The 21,313-nt window shown below is 47.9% G+C and overlaps 1 protein-coding gene across 1 annotated transcript in view; it reads left to right on the top strand.

Annotated features, from left to right (window-relative positions):
- The window catches only part of TNR (tenascin R), a 409,307-nt gene that overhangs the window by 341,012 nt on the left and 46,982 nt on the right, over positions 1-21,313 (top strand). Inside the window, exons 8-9 of the mRNA XM_011290913.4 lie at positions 3,880-4,149; positions 11,413-11,598. Coding sequence (XP_011289215.3) covers positions 3,880-4,149; positions 11,413-11,598 — 456 coding nt within the window. The remainder of the gene's footprint in view (positions 1-3,879; positions 4,150-11,412; positions 11,599-21,313) is intronic.

The following is a 21,313-nucleotide window of genomic DNA, read 5'->3' as shown; positions in this document are numbered from 1 at the left end:
CAACCAAGGCAGTGCCACGTGTTTTGTATTTTGTATAGTCATTTAAGATTTTGTTATTTAAGAGAAAAGAGTATTATTTCCCCAACAAAGGCTTTAAAACTACTGTTCTACTGCAAACATGTTTTAGAAGAAACTACTCCATAGCCACAAAACCTAAAAGTACTCTGTAGAAATTTCTTCAGACGCCAGTGACTAGAGCTTTTCCACAACTCTATCCCAAAGGTGATGCTGGAACCTGACATTTCATGACATGTGCTCTTCCTCTGGGATGGAAAGTTTCAGGTCCCCCAGTCATTCCTGTGAACTGATATGAAGCAAGCATGAGTGGAAAACAAAAGCCTAGACAAAGAAGATGGTTCAGAAGAGGGCAGAGAAGAGCATTACAGCTGTAGAAAGTTCTTCCTCCACACTTGGGGAAGATAGTCTAACTCTGCCTCAGTCTTCTACTCAAACCACATTTTTGCAAAATTTGCCATATTTTTTGGCTTGGAAGTTCCCTAAGATTCAAATTCCAGATTTAAAAATCTGTGGTAACGTTAGGCAGATTTTTTTTTTCAATTAAGAAAAATGTCCTAGTTAATAGCTTGGCATTGTGTACCGAGTCATGAAGAAATGGAAAGAAAAATATTTATTCCAGTTTACTTTTTGAGTAGAACATGTGTTTGTTCAGAAATTAGGACTTAATTGAAAGCAAGCTGATACCAACTTGACTGGAATCGAGACACCACTACTAAGTGGCCAACAGAAGGGCAGAATCCAAGAGTGGCTACAGAAGAGATGACTGTCTCCAAACCCTGTCTGCTGTTTTCAGGAAACGATTATTTAATTATTTCCTTCTGCTAAGGTCTGACCTACACCAACCCCCTCCTGTGAAGTTCTGAGTCCTCATAGACACTCAGACTGGCTTCTCTTCCAGGCAGGCCCTCTGGGGAATGCAAATTATAAGACCTCCTGCAGCTAGAGCCAGATTTGTGCTGCAGGTCATACACTAATATGGACAATCCACTCCGATTAGGGTCTTGGAGATTTAAAGAGTTGGAGGACCAAAGCCTTACATGGTCATCGGAGTCTCTGTGACATCTTCTTTTCTTTTTTCTCAAGAAGCTCCAGCTCTTTGAAATGCTTCCCCTTCTTTCACATGGACACAGAGAATATTCACTCATTCCTTTTACTCAACACCCATTTCCTGAGTATCTATGTTTCAGGTTTCAGGCTTTATGCTTATACAGCAGCTAGAAGACCATTTCTCCCATTTCACTATTAAATTAAATTTAAAAGGTCCAAGTTACCTGAAACCATTAAGTTCAGCATGCTGAAAACATCTGGATGTGTTCTGTTAAATCATTATTACCCCAAATATGAAAAACAGAACTTCATTTGAACTCCAAGCCAGGTGGTACAAAATGGCCGGGTGATTTTCATTTTGGTGGATGCTAAGCCAAAAATCCTAAGCTGGTTAATAGAGAACAGGACTGGGCTAGACCCAGAAAGAGGGTGGAGTGACCAGGGAAATGTCCTGATTGAGAAGCCCAGAGTCATACTGAGTCCATCCTGAGGGAGACGCTCCATTTTGGAGACAGTAGGAGGTGGTCCAGTGTGGACTGGTTTAAAAAAAACAGTCCTAGTCAAGACTCTCTGGGAACAAGAAAGGAAAACTTTCTTATACTATCTAAAGCAAAAAAGAATATTTACTGGAAGGACAAAGAGTATCTTCTAAAACCCTAGGACCAGAATGCATCTGGGTGTCATAAAAAAATGAGAACCAGAAAATGGAAAGTCAGATTCAGGTTACTCTCTCTGTCTTTCTAGAAGCTCCACGCAGTCACTCATTTCTGCTTCTCTATGTATATTTGTTCCTAAAATTCTGCACCAATTCCAGCGTGTGTGTGTGTGTGTGTGTGTGTGTGTGTGTGTGTGTGTGTGTTGAAGATAGAGGTCCCCACACAAAGAAATTCTCTGAGACACCAGATGGCCATCCTACAATTCAACACAATTCTGACACTATCTACCCAGAGACAACAGCAAATTCCATAGGTCCAGGGCTCAGTTCCACAAGACTGCCTTCTACTTCAGATGCCAATTGCTTCAAGTCCAGGTTGTTACCTTTGTTTCTGACCAACTAGCTATCAATCAGGCTCCCACCACCCCCCTCCTCGGATTTGATTAATTTGCTAGAGCTGCTCACAGAACTCAGGAAATCCATTTGCTGGATTACTTGTTTACTACAGAGGATATTAAAGGACACTAATCAACACCAGATGAAGAGATACACAGGGCAAGGACCTGAAAATTTTGGGGCCCAGCATGGTGCACGTGGAACCATGTGGTTCTGGTTCCCCAACCTGGAAGCTCTCTGAACCTAGTCCCTTTGGGTTTTTATGAAGGCTTCATTACACAGGCAGAAACAGTTGTGGACCAGAGGTCACATGGCTTACTACTCAGGCAGGCAGCCCCTTCCTCGCCTCATTAACATAACAAAAGACATTATCACTCTCATCACTTGGGAAATTCCAAAGGTTTTTGGAGCTTTGTGTTAGGAAGTAACAATATGCCCCCTAAATATGTGTTTATTATAAATCACCCTCTTCCTTCTCTAACCCCCTCCCCACCTTTTTTGTCTCCCTCTCTAAATCATTCACACATTGATGTGTGAATATGGTAGACAATGGCCACACCAGCCCTGGCTCTCCATGGTCCCAAAGCAGCTAACCAGAGAACCTGAGTCTCTGGTTCCAATTCCAAATCCTTGAAGAACATTAATACTAATATTAATATTAATCAACTCCAGCCAGAGAGGTGTAGTCATATTATAAAAGCAAACATGGAAGCTGGGACTACTCTTTGAGAAGATAATGAGTAATTCAAGAAGGACACATTGGCCTTGCGGAACTACCATGAGGAGTTGAGAACACCATTCTCTATTGTCCTCGCTAAGCTCTTTCTTTTTCTATTTCCATTCTACATTCTCTCCCTTTTCTCTACCCCACCACTAATTCAATATGAAGAGGACCCCAAGTGGGTGCTGGAACCATGGACAGTGGGCACCCTAGGAAACCAGCCAGCTTTTCTAGTTCACACTACCCCACAGTGATGTTCCCCTCAGCTGCTCAGTGCCAGAGGCCAGGGCTCAGGAGGGACATACGCTGCTAAATAACCTTGAGGGACTTCCCGTGTGTGAGGTGCCCTCCTAGCTCAGGAATATGCAAGAACAGGTGGGAAAAAATAGCCTACAAGATACTATTCCTAAAGTGAGTTCTTTTTTTTTTTTTTTTTTTTTCCCCAGAGAAGCAAGTTTCCCCAGAAGGCATGTTTTACGTCCACACATACAAATGTCTGTTGGGTTGTGGTATGGACTTAGCAACTGGATTGACTGAGTTCTAGGTGTGGCTGAGCAAGCATATCTTTTGGATATTCATGATGCCCCCTTTGGCAACTGAGTTGGAAGTCTCAGATGTTTAGATGGGGCTGATGATTTGGTAGATCTCTCCTCAGGGCTCAAAGAAAGAGAAGGGCAGAAAAACATACCAGGAGCACAGTTCTCAGCTCTCTGTCCCATTACCTCCAGAAGGAAGCTGTGCTGGCCTCGAGCAATAGGTACCCTTCCCCTGCCCAAATGAGGAAGTGACAGCATGGAAAAGCCGTAGCCTGGTGAGGGCAAGATTCAGGGGAACTGACTTCCAATGTCACTTCCCCTGTTGCCTCTATGTGTCCTCAGGAAAAAACCATTTCATCTTACTGTGTCCCATTTTCCCCATCTATAAATTGGGATAATAACACCCATCCTCTCTTTGATCAAGTTAACAGAAGGAGGAAAGGAGAGAGCTGATTTCAAACACCCACTTCTCAAACTCTTGTTTCTATTTGATCCTTTTCATTCAGTCATTGATGGGCCAACACAGATCCTGGTTCGAGATGTCTCGGACACCGTGGCCTTCGTGGAGTGGACCCCACCTCGAGCCAAAGTCGACTTCATCCTCTTGAAGTATGGCTTGGTGGGCGGGGAAGGCGGGAAAACCACTTTCCGGCTCCAGCCCCCACTGAGCCAATACTCAGTGCAGGCCCTGCGGCCCGGCTCCCGCTATGAGGTGTGGGTCAGTGCCGTCCGTGGGACCAACGAGAGCCAGTCCACGACCACCCAGTTCACAACAGGTAGGCTTTGGGGGGGTGCGCGCAGGGAGGGAGAGGGGGTTGACCCGGCTGGTGCTGTCGTCGCGGCAAGAAGGGTACTGAGGGGGTGAGGTGACATTGCCCGGGCACCATGTTATCACAGAAACTGCGAGAAGGGAGCAAGGTGTGTGTGTGTGGGGGGAGGGGGGGTGCTCGGCGAAGTTATGTGACAGCACAGAGGGACACAGTGCACCGGTGCTCAGGAGAACCGGGTGCTTGTCCTGCCTCGGCCACCAGCCAGATCCATGACCTGATCGAAGACTCTTCTCCATGGCTCTCAGGTATCTCCTTTGTAGAATGAAAAGTTTGTCTTGAAAGGACTTACACATCCAGACTGCTGGCCCAAATGACAATTTTGCGAGTTTAGGAAAGGTGCCCTCCTTCGAGGTCCTTTGCTGCTATTTGCTGGCACTGTGATAATTCTATAAATTCATACTAACTACACAGCACGTTGGCACCCCACGGAGCTGTGCGAAGCCCACCTTGTGTGGACAGCAGCAGACCTTCCTCCTGAGGCTCTGGGACCCATCCTGCCCTTCGCGAGCACTAGCAAGAAGGCGAATGGGAGGCCTGCTCCCACACACAGCAGGCGGGAGGAGGCCCACCTGCCTCGCGGTGATGACCAACCCCCTTCCCATGGCCATCAGGACTCTGAAAGAGCTTCACCCACAGTCTGCAAAGGCCGGACCTCACGGTGACCTGCTCCCGGACTCTCTTGGAGCCCATCAGGCTGGCCAGCTTGGGGACAAATGGGACAGGCACCATCCGAAGATGGCCTTCCCAGCACTCTCACTGGGTCAACAGGGGCTGGGATCAGATAGTGAGTCTCCCTCTGACCCGGATTCAATCTTGGCATCTCTGCCCTGGAGAGGTCACACATCAAAGAATGTCTCTGCCAACTCCAAGTCGTCCAGGGATCAAAGGAAACTGCTAGCATCTGTAAGATCTGAGAGCCAGCATCTCCCAGCGGGGTAAAGCAGAAGAAGAATGGCTACTTCGAGCATTCTACCTGGGTTGTGGCCTAAGGGCTGTTATGGGATGGGATAAGCCAGCCGAGGGGCTTCGGGGTGGTTCAATAAACAGCACCAGTATCCTTTAGCGGTGTTTAAAATCAGTTGATAAATAAAGCAAAGGATACGACAGATGGAAGCCAAAATATCCCCTAGACTGGAGCCTGCAACTTAGTGTTAGAGCTATAGATGGGCTCGCAAGGTGATGGTCCCTGCGGCCCTGGGCAAGTGCCCCCATGTGGCAGAAGTTGGGAGGACTACTCAGCTTAGGATTTACGTACAGCATGGAGAAACAAGCCTGATCCCTGGGGGCAGCGGGGTTCCCATGAGAGAGGGGAGCAGAAGGGCAGTGCCCAGGTCCTGCTACAAAGTCCACCTTCCCCAGCCTAGGCAAGAGGGAGGCTGGAGTCTTATAATGGGGCTCCGTCTGCACAGAGGGACACCCTGGGAGAGGGCAAAGCCTCCCTGCTAACAGGCAGCAAGTGTGGACATTGAGGACATACAGAAGGCAGGGTTTGATTCCAAGAGAGAGGCTTTCTCCCAGCTCCTGTACCAGACTCCACCCCACCCACAGGATCCCTGGTCCGAGGTTCTACTGAACACATCTTGGGATCCCCAGGGACTGAATATACACCTAAAAAAAGGAACTAAATTCTGCCCATTTCTCTCTTCTTCTTCTCCTTCACTTAATCCACACTGATCAGGGCTCGGCATGACCTTACTCCATGTCCCTTCCTGATGAATTCAAGGTCAGCCCCCCTCTCCCACCCCTCCCACCTGCCTGCTGCCCTGCTCTGGTGGCGGGATCTCCTGGGGGCCGCGAGGCCTGCCTTCCATTCTGAATTTCAAGACCGTTTTTTGTTTGAAAAGTGGTTTCCTTGTGCTTTGCTCAGATAAGGAGTCTGAAGAGGCAGAAAAGGAGAAGGGCGCTCTCAAGCAGCATGATGAAAGGCAAATTCTTGATGCTTAGGTCGACAAGATGGAAGCAGGATTGGCTGGTGGCCCAGGAAAATTCCAATCGAGACAATTACATTCTGCCTCCTCGGAGCTCCCCGAGTTTCAGCTCTGTTTCCGGTCGCCCGGCGGATTGGCAGCTGTTAGGAGGCTGCCTCCTCGCCTGCAACCCCGGCCTGCTTCCCCTCCGCTCTGGGGGTGAGGGGCGCGTGGGGGTGGGGACATGCCAGCAGCTTCCGCTCAAGCTCTCCAGGCCCGGGGCTGCCTGCGGAATGCATGCGGAGAGGGTGCCCGGACCCTCGCGGCAGGGCCCTCAGTCATTTCGGAGCTCCGCTTAAATTCAAATTAGCCAAAGTGCTTTTCCAGGTGACGTCTCCGGCACTAGGAGAGCACTAATTGCACAAGCAATTAAAGCAGAGATTTGTTTCCTGCACGGGGAGCACGATAGTTGCCTGGGTCTTAGAACTGCTCCCCAAAAGGAAAGAGACGTGATGGAAACACACTAGGCCAGTGGTTAGAGAGCAGCCAGCTCCAGGATGCCCCGGCCCTTGGTGGCTCTGGTTTCAGTTGCCCTCATGGGGGACATCCTGGGACTCTTTCTGTCCACAGGAGAGGCGTCCTCTCTGAGCACATCCCTCAGGACGCCAAACTTGGCCTCCAGGGCATTCCGCTAAGCAGAGACTGCTGCTTTGAATGCCCCAAGCCTCTCTTGAATGCTGTTATGCGTTGAACTGTGTCCCCAGAAAGATGTCAAAGTCTTACCCCTCAGTACCTGTATATATGTGACCTTGTTGGGAAATAAGGCATTTGCTGATGACCAGATTAAATGAGGTCGTTGGGGCCAACCCGAATCCAATATGACCGTGTCCTTATAAAAAGGGGAAATTTGGACACAGAGGCAGACACATACCCAGAGAGAGCACCAGGTGAAGATACACGACAGAGATTGGGGTGATTCTTCTACAAGCCCAAGGGACACCTCAGATTACAGCGAGCAGTCAGAGACAGGCCTAGAACAGATTCTCCCCTACAGCCCTCAGAAGGAAGCCACCCTTCCAACATCCTGATCTTGAACTTCCAGTCTGTGAGACAACACATTTCTGGTGTTTGAGCCCCCCAGTCTGCGGCAATGCCAAAAACGACTACAGAGGCCCACGTCACAATAGTCAGAGACCCGACCTGCTCAGCAGCAATTCTGCGGGGATCCTCTCACATGCAGGTGCAGCCTGGATGGCATTCGCCACCCCAGCAGAGACCAGCTGCCTTCAGTCAAAGCTACTTTTCCCTCTACCACCTCGCCTCAAGCGCCCTCACAGCCCCACAGTTGAAACTTCTAACAAGACTTTTCAAAAGGCTTTGAGGTGGCAGACGAGACCGAAAACAGAACTTTCAGTCACTTCACATGTGCCTATTGAACACCTAGCAGGTGCCAAGCACTGTTCTAGGCACTGAGGCTACAGAATAAACAAGACAGATAAGAACTCAGTTCACATGAGGTACATTCCAGCGGGGGAAGAGGAGAAGAAACACACAGGATCCTTCAATCAGAAGAATTTTGCTGAGAAGCAAAATGGATGCTACAGAGGAAGGGCCACATTGGACTGAGTGGTTCAGAAATGCCTCATTGAGGGAGTGGAGTTTTAACCAAGACCTAAGTGACCTAAGCCATGTGTGGATCCAGGGAAGAGCATGCCAGTCAAAAGTAGCAGGCAGTGCAAAGGCCCGGAGGTGGGAGTAAGTTTGATGTGTTTGAGGAGCAGAAAAAACGTCAGCACAACTGGAGCACAGGGAATTAGGGTAGAAGTGATACAAGATGATGTCTGAGAAGCACAGAGCCCTGCAGGGGATGATTAGGAGTTGGTAATAGGAAGCAACAGGCAATTTTTCAGCAGGAGAAAGGCGTGAGCTAATTTTATGTTTTAGGGACTAGATGTCCACAGCCCCCAAGCCCCTCAACAGGGCCACCCTGGACATCTGCCTTTGCCTTCCCCTGGCTTGCTGACCTGTTGCAGATACCAGACCAGCTCGTACCTACAGGGGAGCCCTTGAGTTGTCCCCCCTAGAGAGAGATCGGGCTTCAAGACCCAGGGGAGCAAACCATTTCATTCCACCCCATTCCTAAGACCCCCTCCTGTTGCGGGGTGGACTAGGGAGACCTCAGGCCCTGAAGCCTTGACCCAGCCCGTCCAAAAGCTGTCGCTGCCAGGGGCTCTTGGTCTCGCCATGAGAAAGGATTCAAGGACAGACACAACACAGCGGATGAGCAGTACAAGCAGGAAAGTTTATTTATTTATTTTTTAATAAGAAATTTATTGTCAAATTGGTTTCCATACAACACCCAGTGCTCATCCCAAAAGGTGCCCTCCTCAATACCCATCACCCACCCTCTCCTCCCTCCCACCCCCCATCAACCCTCAGTTTGTTCTCAGTTTTTAAGAGTCTCTTATGCTTTGGCTCTCTCCCTCTCTAACCTCTTTTTTTTTTCTTCCCCTCCCCCATAGACTTCTGTTAAGTTTCTCAGGATCCACATAAGAGTGAAAACATACGGTATCTGTATTTCTCTGTATGACTTATTTCACTTAGCATAACACTCTCCAGTTCCATCCATGTTGCTACAAAAGGCCATATTTCATTCTTTCTCATTGCCATGTAGTATTCCATTGTGTATAGACAGCATGGTATTGGCACAAAAACAGACACATAGACCAATGGCATAGAATAGAGACTCCAGAATTAGACCCACAAAAGTATGGCCAACTAATCTTTGACAAAGCAGGAAAGAATATCCAATGGCGAAAAGACAGTCTCTTTAACAAATGGTGCTGGGAGAACTGGACAGCAACATGCAGAAGAATGAAACTAGACCACTTTCTTACACCAGTCACAAAAATAATCTCAAAATGGATGAAGGAAAGTTTATTAAAGCAAAAGTACACTCTCTAGATGTGAGAGCAGGAGAGCTCAAGGGAGAGCTGCTCCCACTGGGGCTTGGGTTTCCATCTTTTATTGACAGTTGTTAACAAGGGAATGGAATATTCATTACTTGAGGCAGGGATTTCTTGGAAGCAGGGTGGTGTCTTCAGGAATGTGGGTTATATGCACTTTTTCTTCCTTATTTGGTCAGGGGTTTCCTGTCATGGCACCCTTAGGGAAAGATTTGAGTATGGCAATGTAGTATAATGAAGGAATAACGTGAACTTTGGCCTACTTTGTCAGCCATCTTGAGCCTGTCTGGTTTAATTCCCTTTCTTGTGGTTCAGGTCAGGGCAGCCTCTGACTTTCTCCCAGTTGGCCATGACTTCCCCTTTGCTGGCCTCCAAGCATCCTGTGAGAACCTAACTAACTGCCTACTACAACATTCTCAAGCCCTTATTCCCAGAATTGACCTCTTTTGGCATCGCTGATGTGGAAAGTGTCTGGTTCCTTCAGGGAAAACACTGCCCCCTATCCACAGTGCATAGGTTCTAAGGCCAAAAAATTCCAGAAAATAAAAAGCATAGTTTTCAAGGTCTGGGATTTTTAGTCGTGAAGAGCAGTAGGTAAGTATAGGACTCAACCCGAACTCTAACTCTAACTTCTCTTGGCTCCGGGTCCATTCAGGCCTTACACCCCACACCCGGTTGGGTCCTTTATCGCAGCCTCTGCTCCTGCGTGAGATTTCGGGGCACAGGATCCAGCATGTTCTTCCCATATGCCCCTGTCTCCAAGCTCCTCTCTCCATCCCAAGGCTAGAGAAATAACACACCCAGCATGTCAAGAACGCACAGAATCCGGCATGCCAGCTCCACATTGAGTAAGGAAACATTCCTCAGAAAAAATAAGCTGCAGAGACATAAATCTGCTAAAAGATTCACCTAATTTACATCACTAAACAGAACACTTCTCACTCTGGAGCAGCTGCACTCAGATTGATTCACAGTGCTCTGTCTTCCCCAAGAACAATTGGTATATACTTGCCTGGCATTTGCAAATTAGAAGTCTGCTGGAGGTTTTCTCAGAACAAAGAGCTGGTCCACTTCAAAGTGAAATTCAAGTCTCAAAGACAAGACTTATTGAGAACTTTTTAAAGGGGCAGTTTTCATGACCTCTTACCCTCAAGTTGTTTGTGTTGTTTCTGCCTAAATTAGCCTGAGGAGATGACCAGTCTCCGGGGAGAGAGAATCAGCCGCCCAGGATTGTGGGAGAGATTGTGTGCTGGTGGTCTCCCTTTGCAGAGGAGTCTTTGGAACTCCAGAGAGCAAGCATTGGGGGCGCCATGTTGTTGGAACTCAGTACGAACTTCAGAGGCAACAGGAGGTCCTCCCAGGGTTTAGGCACCTGTTTTTGCACCAGGTACCATGCTACGCATGTCACATGCACTGTCCTATCTGTAGGACAACTTGAAATATTGGTGTTATTAGCCCATTTTACAGATGTGGCCATTAAGGCCCAGTGACACCTCACATGACCAAAGACTTAACTATGGTAGAGCTGGGCTCAGAGGCCTAACCCCAAATCCTATATTCTTTCCACGACATGACATCCCCTAGGTGTATACTTAATTTCCTACAAACCTTTCATCAGTATCTATGCAGGTAAACCCAGGGAAGACAGCTTATACTTCAAAGTCTTGCAATCAACTGTCTCCTTTGAGCTTGGTGGCCAAATTTGCTATTACTCTATTCGTCATAATCACTTGGAAGCCATCTCTGATTTTTTTTCCTCCTGTGGTTTTTCCCTCACTTAGTGTGTCAAGCTTATGATAACTGGTTCATTTATAAATTTCTAATAATTTTTTTACGTTTATTTATTTTTGAGACAGAAAGAGACGGATGGCTTGGTCGGTTAAGTGTCCGACTTCGGCTCAGGTCATGATCTCATGGTCCGTGAGTTCGAGCCCTGCGTCGGGCTCTGTGCTGACAGCTCGGAGCCTGGAGCCTGTTTCAGATTCTGTGTCTCCCTCTCTCTCTGCCCCTCCCCTGTTCATGCCCTGTCTCTCTCTGTCTCAAAAATAAATTTCTAGAATACCACCACCACCATTCAGGAAATATTCTAGAACATTCCCTGAATGGAAATGGGGCAAGCGTAAAGTGTATTGATATCTAACTCCCAAGTAAAATTCTCCAAACTGCCCATAGAATCTGTTGTGGCTCACCTGGCAGGCCAAAAGCTCAAGACCAGCCCTGGGGTTGACTCAAACCGTGAAGCAGAAGGTCAGGAGCTATGGGCTCTTGCCCCAAAGCATGTTAAAGTTCAAGATGCGTGACAAGCGCAAATTTTGGTGATGTCTGACTCTTTTTAGAGATTGATGCCCCCAAGAACCTGCGGGTTGGCTCCCACACGGCCACCAGTCTTGATCTGGAGTGGGACAACAGTGAAGCAGAGGTCCAGGAGTACAAGGTCGTGTACAGCACCCTCGCGGGTGAGCAGTACCACGAGATGCTGGTCCCCAAGAGTATCGGTCCAACCACCAGAGCCACCCTCACAGGTGAGTACACCCTGGCTCCGGGGGCACATCGGTTCCTAACCGCACACCCTCACCGCTCTCCTCCCAGTGCACCCAGCTCCACCCTGCCATCCCCAGATCCCACTCATTTACTCTCTCAAGTCCCTGTCACGCATCTCCTGCCCTCCATTGTCTTCTGTCACTTGGCCAAATCTACTACAAGTCTCGTACAGACCACCGCAGGTAGCCTTCACACATTCTCTCCTGACCTCTTCACGTGGCCCACATGCCCTGCCTGGTTTCCCCACAGTCTTCTCCTGTCTCCCCACCCTCCCATGTGCCCTGGTGCTCCCCGTGCTCCAGGACCACAGGTCTGCGTCCGACAGTTCCTCAAACACCTTTTCCCTGCTGCCACAGGGCTTGGGACATGCTGTTCCCACCACCTGTCAGGCTCTCCCACCATCCTCTTCACCCGGTTATGTCTGCCTCCCTTTTACCTCTTGGTTCACTTGTCACTTCCTGGGGAGCCTGCATGGTCCCCAGGTGAGATCAGGTTATCCAGTCCTGCTGCCTCCTCTCACTGGTGACCACTGTCCTCACAGTGCTGCTCAGGTTATCATTATACCCTGTGGGTGTCATTATTCTGTTGTTGGTCTCCACCCTGGATCTAAAGCTCTGTGAATGGGGACCAACTGGGTTTTGCTCACTATTAACTCCAGCAAAGTGTCTAAGTCCAAGTTAAGTGATGGATAGATGGAAGGAAGGAAGGAAGGAAGGAAGGAAGGAAGGAAGGAAAGAAAGAAAGAAAGAAAGAAAGAAAGAAAGAAAGAAAGAAAGAGGAGGGAGAAAGGGAAGGAAGGAAGGAAGGAAGGAAGGAAGGAAGGAAGGAAGGAAAGAAAGAAGAAAGAGGAGGGAGAAAGGGAAGGGAAGGAAAGAAGGAAAGAAGGAAAGAAAGAAAGAAAGAAAGAAAGAAAGAAAGAAAGAAGAAAGAGGAGGGAGAAAGGGAAGAGAAGGAAAGAAGGAAAGAAAGAAAGAAAGAAAGAAAGAAAGAAAGAAAGAAAGAAGAAAGAGGAGGGAGAAAGGGAAGGGAAGGAAAGAAGGAAGGAAGGAAGGAAGGAAAGAAAGAAAGAAAGAAAGAAAGAAAGAAAGAAAGAAAGAAAGAAAGAGGAGGGAGAAAGGGAAGGAAGGAAGGAAGGAAGGAAGGAAGGAAGGAAGGAAGGAAAGAAAGAAAGAAAGAAAGAAAGAAAGAAAGAAAGAAGAAAGAGGAGGGAGAAAGGGAAGGAAAGAAGGAAGGAAAGAAAGAAAGAAAGAAAGAAAGAAAGAAAGAAAGAAAGAAAGAGAGAAGAAAGAGGAGGGAGAAAGGGAAGGGAAGGAAAGAAGGAAGGAAGGAAGGAAGGAAAGAAAGAAAGAAAGAAAGAAAGAAAGAAAGAAAGAGGAGGGAGAAAGGGAAGGAAGGAAGGAAGGAAGGAAGGAAGGAAGGAAGGAAGGAAAGAAAGAAAGAAAGAAAGAAAGAAAGAAAGAAAGAAAGAAGAAAGAGGAGGGAGAAAGGGAAGGAAAGAAGGAAGGAAAGAAGGAAAGAAAGAAAGAAAGAAAGAAAGAAAGAAAGAAAGAAAGAAGAAAGAGGAGGGAGAAAGGGAAGGGAAGGAAAGAAGGAAGGAAGGAAGGAAGGAAGGAAAGAAAGAAAGAAAGAAAGAAAGAAAGAAAGAAAGAAAGAAAGAAAGAAAGAGGAGGGAGAAAGGGAAGGAAGGAAGGAAGGAAGGAAGGAAGGAAGGAAGGAAAGAAAGAAAGAAAGAAAGAAAGAAAGAAAGAGAAAGAAGAAAGAGGAGGGAGAAAGGGAAGGAAAGAAGGAAGGAAGGAAAGAAAGAAAGAAAGAAAGAAAGAAAGAAAGAAAGAAAGAAAGAGAAAGAAAGAAGAAAGAGGAGGGAGAAAGGGAAGGGAAGGAAAGAAGGAAGGAAGGAAGGAAGGAAGGAAGGAAGGAAGGAAGGAAGGAAGGAAGGAAGGAAGAGAAGAAAGAAAAGAGCAAACATTCACTATGACTGGGGCATAGAGTACAAGAGACCAGTTCGAGAAGGGGAGAGCCTAGTCATGCTATACACCCCATAAAGAGTTTGAGTTTATTCTTGAGGGCAATGGGGAGTCATGGAAGGATTTTAAATAAGGTGATACAATGACTACATAGATGTAGCTGCTGTGTGGACAGTGGGTGGGAGGAGGGCAAGGCCAGAGGCAGAGACTGGTCAGGGAGCTATGCCGCAATCAGAGGGCGAGAGGATGACAGTGTGGACTAAGTCAGCACCCTAGATCACCATGACACTTGGCTGGGGAGCACTCCCTGTCCCCCTGGGGATGTGGGCCCTAGCCAGTGCTCCTCCCGGGACCTTAGACACACCCATCCAGGAAAACCTGCCCACTGGACTGCACTGAAAGGTAGATGACTAGAAATGTGGGGCATGGTTTTCAGGTGAAGGAGGCTGTGCAAAGCGGCCACCCAGGGGCTACCAGCGAGCTCACCGAGACTTTATTTAACTTGTGTCTTGGCTTCCTGCAAAAGCACTTGCCATCTTAGTAGATAAGGGATACATAGCAAAGAGTGCATACAGTAAACAAGGGCAGTATAATCAAAGCTGTTTTCCTCCCGAACCGAAATCCCAGACCGCCTTGCAAAATGAGGCCAGTTAAAGTAAATATAATAAATGCTTTTTCCAGACAGACGCACTCCTCGAAGCACAGCAAGGAGATGGAAAGATCTGCTGACCAAGCAGGTTAATGGGGGTGAATTAAACATAGCAGGAACACGCCAGCTGGTGTAAAGGCCTCCACAGAGAGAAGGAGACATTCACAAAGATTAAGCAAAACAAAAAAACTGAAATGATGCAGGAGGGAACTGAGTCCAAGTGCAGCCCCCCCTCCCTTGCCTAGAGCCACAGGCTGATTTGGCAATTAGCAATTTACAAAAACGATGGCTAGTTGTTCAGATGGAGGATACGCCATAAAATCCTGAGAGAGACAGAGAAGCATCCAGTCACGTCCTAGTTATTATTTCCCAGGCCTGAGAAAGAAGATTCTACATTCATTGGTCATCTGTCTTATTCCAGGCACCTCCCCATAGTTATAGCTTATTTACTCTTCACCATAACCTCGTGACAGATGTCACCATCCCCATTTTCTGGATGAGGAAACTGAGGCCCAGAGAGTCTGGAAACTTGCCCACGCTCGCAGAGCTCCCAAGAGGCACAGCTGTGGCTCCAAGGCGGCTCTTCTGACACTTGTCAAAAGCCTTCCATCTCATGGCTGCTTGTACTAAAGAACTTAAAAGTAAAGGACAGTCAAAATGTAAATGCTGTAGACTTATAAGGAACGGAGAAATTATTATTGAGGAGTGGGCTTAGCGAGGTCCATTTTTTGGCTGGAGTCGAGCTTATGAAATAAAACTGTAAATATATATTCCACGTAATTATCCCAGGGAGCTCGCTGCTGGGGAGATTTATAAAGGCAAATAGCTTTATGTGATTTAAGAAGGAATTATAGGCATGTAAGGAAATCAAGTATGTCTGTACTTGCTGAGATGCAAATTACAAGGGTTGTTGGCTCTCTTCCTGTGGTATCTGGGGGAAGAGAAGGACGGACTTGAAAGGAGGGAAGGCAAAATGAGGCAGAAGTTTGATCCCAGCTCTAGATACTTGTGTTTTTTCCCTCGCCCCCCAACTTGGACACTAAAAAGGAAAGTTTCTCAGCCTCCAAGGCCTGAGTTTTGTTTTGTTTTGTTTTCTCATTCCAAACAAGTTGTTTATGTGCACGTATAAAGCAAGACCCCGGCCACAGGTGGGAAGGGCATTTCGGGCTCACCTGAGGCAATTCCTCCCTGGCCAGAAAGAGAAGGTAGAAACTTCCAACTCTGCACATCCCCACATGTCCTACCTCCTAGTCAAGAACAACTGCGGAGCACATAGTCACAGAGAACGGACTGAGGGTTGACCGGCGTGGGGGATGGAGGGGAGGTGGGCAAAATGGGTGAAAAAGGTCAAAGATACAAACTTCCAGCTATAAAATAAGTAAGTCATGGGGATGACTGTAGTTAATAAACTCTGTCATATATTTGAAAGCTGCTAAGAAAGTAGATCTTAAAAATTCTCATCACTAGAAAAAAAATTATAACTATTCGTGGTGATGGATGTTAACTAGACTTACCGTGGTTATCATTTCGTATGCCAATATCGAATTGTTATGTTGTACACCTGAAACTAATAGAATGTCATATGTCAATTATATCTCCATTTTTAAAAAAGACCCCGAAGGGGTGCCTGAGTGGCTCAGTCGCTTGAGCATCTGACTCTTGATTTTCGTTCAGGTCATGATCTCATGGTCAAGAGATTGAGCCCCGCCCGCATTGGGCTCCATGCTGAGCGTGGAGCCTGCTTAAGATTCTCTCTCTCCCTCTTCCTCTGTGCTTCCCACACTCCCTCTCTCATTAAAGTAATTTAAAAAGTAAAAATAAAAATAAATACAAAAGAGAAAGAAAAAAATCATAGTGGAGACTCTTAGCACAAGGTCCCTTTGCCTCTTGCCCCAGGTTTATTTGAATGCTTTGTTCTGTGGAACATGTTAGGAGCCAGGACTTTGGATCCTGCATCCAGGCACGACCACTTCCAGTGTGATTTGGGACAACTGACTTAATCTGCCTAAGCCTCTGTTTTGTCTTCTGTAAAACGGGAAAAACATTGCTTACGTCACTGTGCCATGATGAGGCTTTAATGAGATCATATATTTAATGAATGTAAAGTAGTATTTTTAACATAGCAAACTCCGTACGTGGCTGATGATGGTGAGAGATGAGGGGGGCAGGGGGAGGAGCGGGAGGAGGTCAGTGCGTTAACGGTTTAGGACTTCCTGTAATGGGCGTGGCACAGAGCCGAGACCATGCTTCTCACAGTGTGGTGTGGGCACCAGCCACAAGTCGTCACCCCAGGAGCTTTTACAGCCCTCTCCCCCCGCCACCACATCTACCAAATCAGCGTCTGCGTTCTAGAAGACCCTCAGGTGATTTGTGAGAGGTGCTCATTCAGAGCATGGCTTCTGAAGTTGCCCGCTTTGGTTTGAGACTGACTTCAAGGATGTGCGTTTGGGGCAAATTTCTTCAATTTCCCAGGCTTCAGTTCCCTGGTCTGAAGGACATCACATCTTTCTCACGGGGTTGTTGGGAGGGTTAAATGAGATCATATATATCTGCGTATACAAGCACCTAGGATGGAGACCGGCTCATAGTGAACATTCAACAGCCATTCGATCTGGTATGGTTTTTAATCCCCACAAAGCTCAGACTGGGTGCACAGTAGCCTGGCCTCTCTCCCCAGTACAAGTTCACACCCCCGTTCTTCTCACGGCTGACTCTAAGCCCTGATGTCCCGTGGCATCTGTGTTTGCTACTCCCTGCTGAAGCCCTCGTCTTCACAGCCACCGATCACCCCTGCGCTGTGGGACACAGGCCCTGGCTGACTCTCTGGGCCTCTGAGTCACGCAGAGGGCTCGCGGCAAGCGGCCCCTGGCAGAGCCTTCCCCCACACATGCCTCTCCCTTTGCAACACAGAGGCCAGGCCCGGGCACAAAATGCCAGACATTTCTTTTCCATTATTCTCCACAGGCAATGCCCAGTGAATTCCCTCTGGAGTATGAACTTGTTTCTGAACAACAGACTCAGTGTCTGCAATGATTTTTTTTCCTCTGCTCTGGTGGTTTCTGTGTCCTTAATGATCAGTTTTTTAGGCTCAGCCTCTCGGCCGGGATGATGTGTGCTTGGCCTGTGTACCATACCTGGAGTCCCAAAGGGGTGCTGAGAGTTATGTATTTCACAGGCACATCAAGGTACCTCTCGGTTAGACAGGCAGCACTTACCAAGGACGCGTACCACTGTTTTCTGGGCAGCGATGAGAAACCATAAACCCTAAAGAAAACTCTGGAAGGAGGAAGGGAAGACAGAAAATGTGGGAGACGGTGGGAAAAGAAGGAGATTCTCATTCCTTGACTGGAATTCGGTCACAAAACCCTGCCTCCACCCAATGCAAATGATAAACACCGCTCTGTGTCTGAGGTGACTCCTCTATATCTATCATCAGAGGCCTGTGGCTGCAGGGTTTTACCAGGAAGGAAGAGGGGTTCGTCTTCAGCTGTCCACACTCTTCTGCCTGGTGCTCCCGCATGAACAGGAGCCCACACTTGAGGAGCCCCGTGGCCAAGAGAAAGGTTAAAGGAGCTGGCCCCTATGGCCCTGTGAGCGCTGGGCTCAAACCCAGGCCCCCAGAGCCAGTTCATCACAGCCCTGAGCAACTCTACCCCCAGGCCACACGCTGCTCACCAGAAAAATCAGCACCCGGGCTTAGGAAACCCAGGGCCTTGAAGATTCCTACAGACATCACGGTACGACACAAGATTGCAAGGAGACAAAGACCTACAGCTGCCACACACGATACATTCACTCACGCACAAGGCTGACGTCACGACTTGGGTCTGGGAGTTGCCACCTTGGAGGCCGCTGGTTTCTGGGGGCTTGGAACAGACGCCTCTCCCCAAACCCACGTTTTCCTCCCCGGGCTCCCACGGGGTCTGGTGGTGAGAAGGTGGGCTCCCGAAGGTGCAGAGGTCCGTGTGTATGTCCACAGGAGGAATTTCCGTGAAGAAACCCGAGACTCCCTGAGAAGTCCAGCTGGCAAAACAGTGCTGACCAAGGCACTTGATGTTCACTTCACCCTGTCTGCACTCCCTGATGTGCCAGGGCACAAACACCAGACCCAGGGCCAGACCTTCAATGCCAGGCAGGCTCTTCTGAGGAGGAGTTGGGCAATAGGCCTGTGGCCCAGGCCAGATGGTTCTCAGCCTCCTTCAGGTGAAGTCACAGCGACCCCAAGTGGCCATTCTGGTAAGGCACCCTCTGAACAAGGTGCTGCCTTCTGGGGGCCAGAAGGCGGGGAGTGGGCTGCAGAGACCCACATGGAGGAGAGGGGGGAATGGCCAGAAGCTTCCACAGCTTTCCTCCTCACAGAGCTGGCACATAAGGGTGTCTGTGCCCTTATTTGTGTTAAAGGACTGGGGCAAAGGAACCAGGAGAAGCCAGGTGGGAACTTGTCGTCTTCTGCTTTGGCTTCTTCAGCAGGGAGCGCCTATTTACAGTAAAGACCCAGAGATACGATGTTCCTGAGGGACAGGGAGTGATGGGCCATGTTTATCATTAATCTCACTGGCAACAAGAGAGCTGCGTTCTAGAATATTCGTTAGTATTATTATTTTTTAATATAGGTTTGCGGGGTCATACTTTCCCTTAAAGTCAGCATGGGATTGACTGCTTCTCTTGATGCTTGAACGTCGTCCACACTCAAAAAATTGGTAGATGTCCTCCAAAACCTGATTCATTCAGGGAACCCTGGAGAAGCATCCACCATAACCCAAGATGATAAGGATGGGGAGCCTGGGAGCTTAGACCTCCATATGATAGTAAAAAGTAGATGTTGCCCATCTGGTGTGATTTCAGGGGTTCCCGGGAGAGATCCTCTGTCTCTCTCCAATTATTTCCCATCTATAAATCTCTAGTACCCAAATTCCACTGTTGGAACTCTTCCTTATGAGGGGCCCTCCATTAGATCCCTGGTTTTTGTGAGTTATTTTACCAGATCGGCTGTTGCCTGTGTTATTCGTTCTGCCCGCAATGCCCTTTCTCGGCCCAGATACCTCTGATCCTTCAAAACCCAGTTCAGATATGCCCTCGTAAGTCTTTCCAGCATTCCTGTCACCCTTGCTATGCTGCTTCCATGCATCACATATTTCTTCCACTATGCTACATTCTAAATTAAAATATAAAAAATCAAGGGGCACCTGGGTGGGTCAGTCAGTTAAGCACTTGACTCATGATTTCGGCTCAGATCATAATCTCACGGTCATGGGATCCAGCCCCACGTAGGGCTCTAGAGTGACAGCACAGAATCTGCTTGGAATTCTCTCTCTCTCTCTCTCTCTCTCTCTCTCTCCCTCCCTCTCTCTCTTCCCCTCCCTTGCTTACATGTGTGCATTCTTTCTCTCTCTCTTCCTTTCTCAAAATAAATTAAAAACACATTTAAAAAACTTTAAAATATAAAAAAAAAGTCAAATCCCTTAACTCAAGACCCAAGGGTCTAGTGAGGAGACCAACATGAAAACGAACAGTAACAACATAATAACATCATTGTTGTAAAAACTGAGAGATGGTCTGCAAACTCCTTGGGCACAGGGTCCTCAATCTGCCCCTCCCTTTGAGAGCAGGTGTCCTGTGAATGCACTAGGGCCAACCAAATCCCTCACCCAGTTTGGTAGACTTGAGGTTCACAGTACTCAGGAGATGAGACCAGGGGTTTAGAGATGGAAAGGGTCCCCATTTCTATGGATCTGCCTGAACCCGACCAAGCCTGCAGATCCCAGGTGTCATTCATGGTTTTGCTGGTAAGAGGTAGCAAACTCAGCTTCTTGGGCCTGCTTCTCCCCATGACTTCCCTCCTAGCAGCAGGAGGCTGGAAGAATAGGTTTCCTAAACAGAGGGAAGTGAGTCATTCTACGTTCATCACCCACGGCCCTTGCGCTGCAGGGGACAATGTGCTCATTCCTCTCGCTCTTCAGCCCTAATTAATCTCTTCCTGCTCGCGTGCCCCATCCTGCCCACCAGAGAATTCCATATCCCCTTCCCTCGACCTTTCCTAATCTTGGCTAGCTTTCAAGGTTCAACTCAAGTCCCTCTTCTAGAAAGCTTCCCTTGGTCACTACAGGCATGCTGATCCTGTCCGCCCTCTGAAATGGTTTCCTTAGTTAGCAAGCCCACGGTGTAGTGCCCAATTACTGAAATTCCAATCAGCTAGTCCACTCCTCTGGAGGATAGGGAGTCCACTCATAGGGACAGGGACCATGCTAGGACATGGCAGGAAAAAACAAAGGACTTGAGTTCCAAAGCCAGTTTTATTGTATATTAGCTTTATGACCTTAGTCAAGGAATGGACTTCTCGGAGCCTCTTTTTGCTCATCAGTAATGCCTTCCCAGCAGAGCCGCAGGGGGATTAAGTGAGGTAACAGGTACGAATCTCTAAGAACCTACAGCTAGTAGGAGTACTCTTGACCATCAGACCCTCAAAAAACTTGCCTCAATTTTTAGGCCTCATTTCTTCCCTCCCTTTCTTTTTCATTGTTCTTCTAGATTCTCCACTGCATGAAGCTCAGTGCTTAATGTATTGTGGGTGCTCAATAAATACTTTCCTCCTTCAGTACAGATTTCTTTTATATCGCTGAGGGCAAGGGTGATGTCCATTCGGCTCACCCTGATATCCCCAGTACCCAACCCTGTGCCTGGCACAGAGGAGGCCCTCAATAATGTTTGGTGAGTGAATGAACTGCATGCCTTTGGGAGTTCAGCGAAGAATGGGTATGCAGTGAAAGAGTTGAGAAAAGCATCAACCTCCAAGCCAAACAAAGGCATGGAGAGTGGTGGTTTCCCATGGGATGAATTTTCTGAGCTGTTGTGAAGAAAAGGGAACAGAGCCATTCAAATGCCACCATTTTCAGGAGGTGGATGGAAAGATAAAGAGAGCATTGATAGAGAGCAATGGGGTCTTTAAAAAGTGAGAAATCCCTAGGAGTCCGCAGAGTCCTGATGTATAAGTGTGCTGGATACGCCTCGGATACACATTTTCTTTTCCAGCAGAACTGTATTTTACCTGCTGGCAAAGAGCAACAATTCACTTGTAGCACAGGA

This window comes from Felis catus, chromosome F1, assembly GCF_018350175.1.
Source record: "Felis catus isolate Fca126 chromosome F1, F.catus_Fca126_mat1.0, whole genome shotgun sequence".
Lineage (NCBI taxonomy): Eukaryota > Metazoa > Chordata > Mammalia > Carnivora > Felidae > Felis > Felis catus.
Note: the sequence above shows the minus strand (reverse complement) of the source record. Positions and strands in the feature narration are given on the sequence as shown.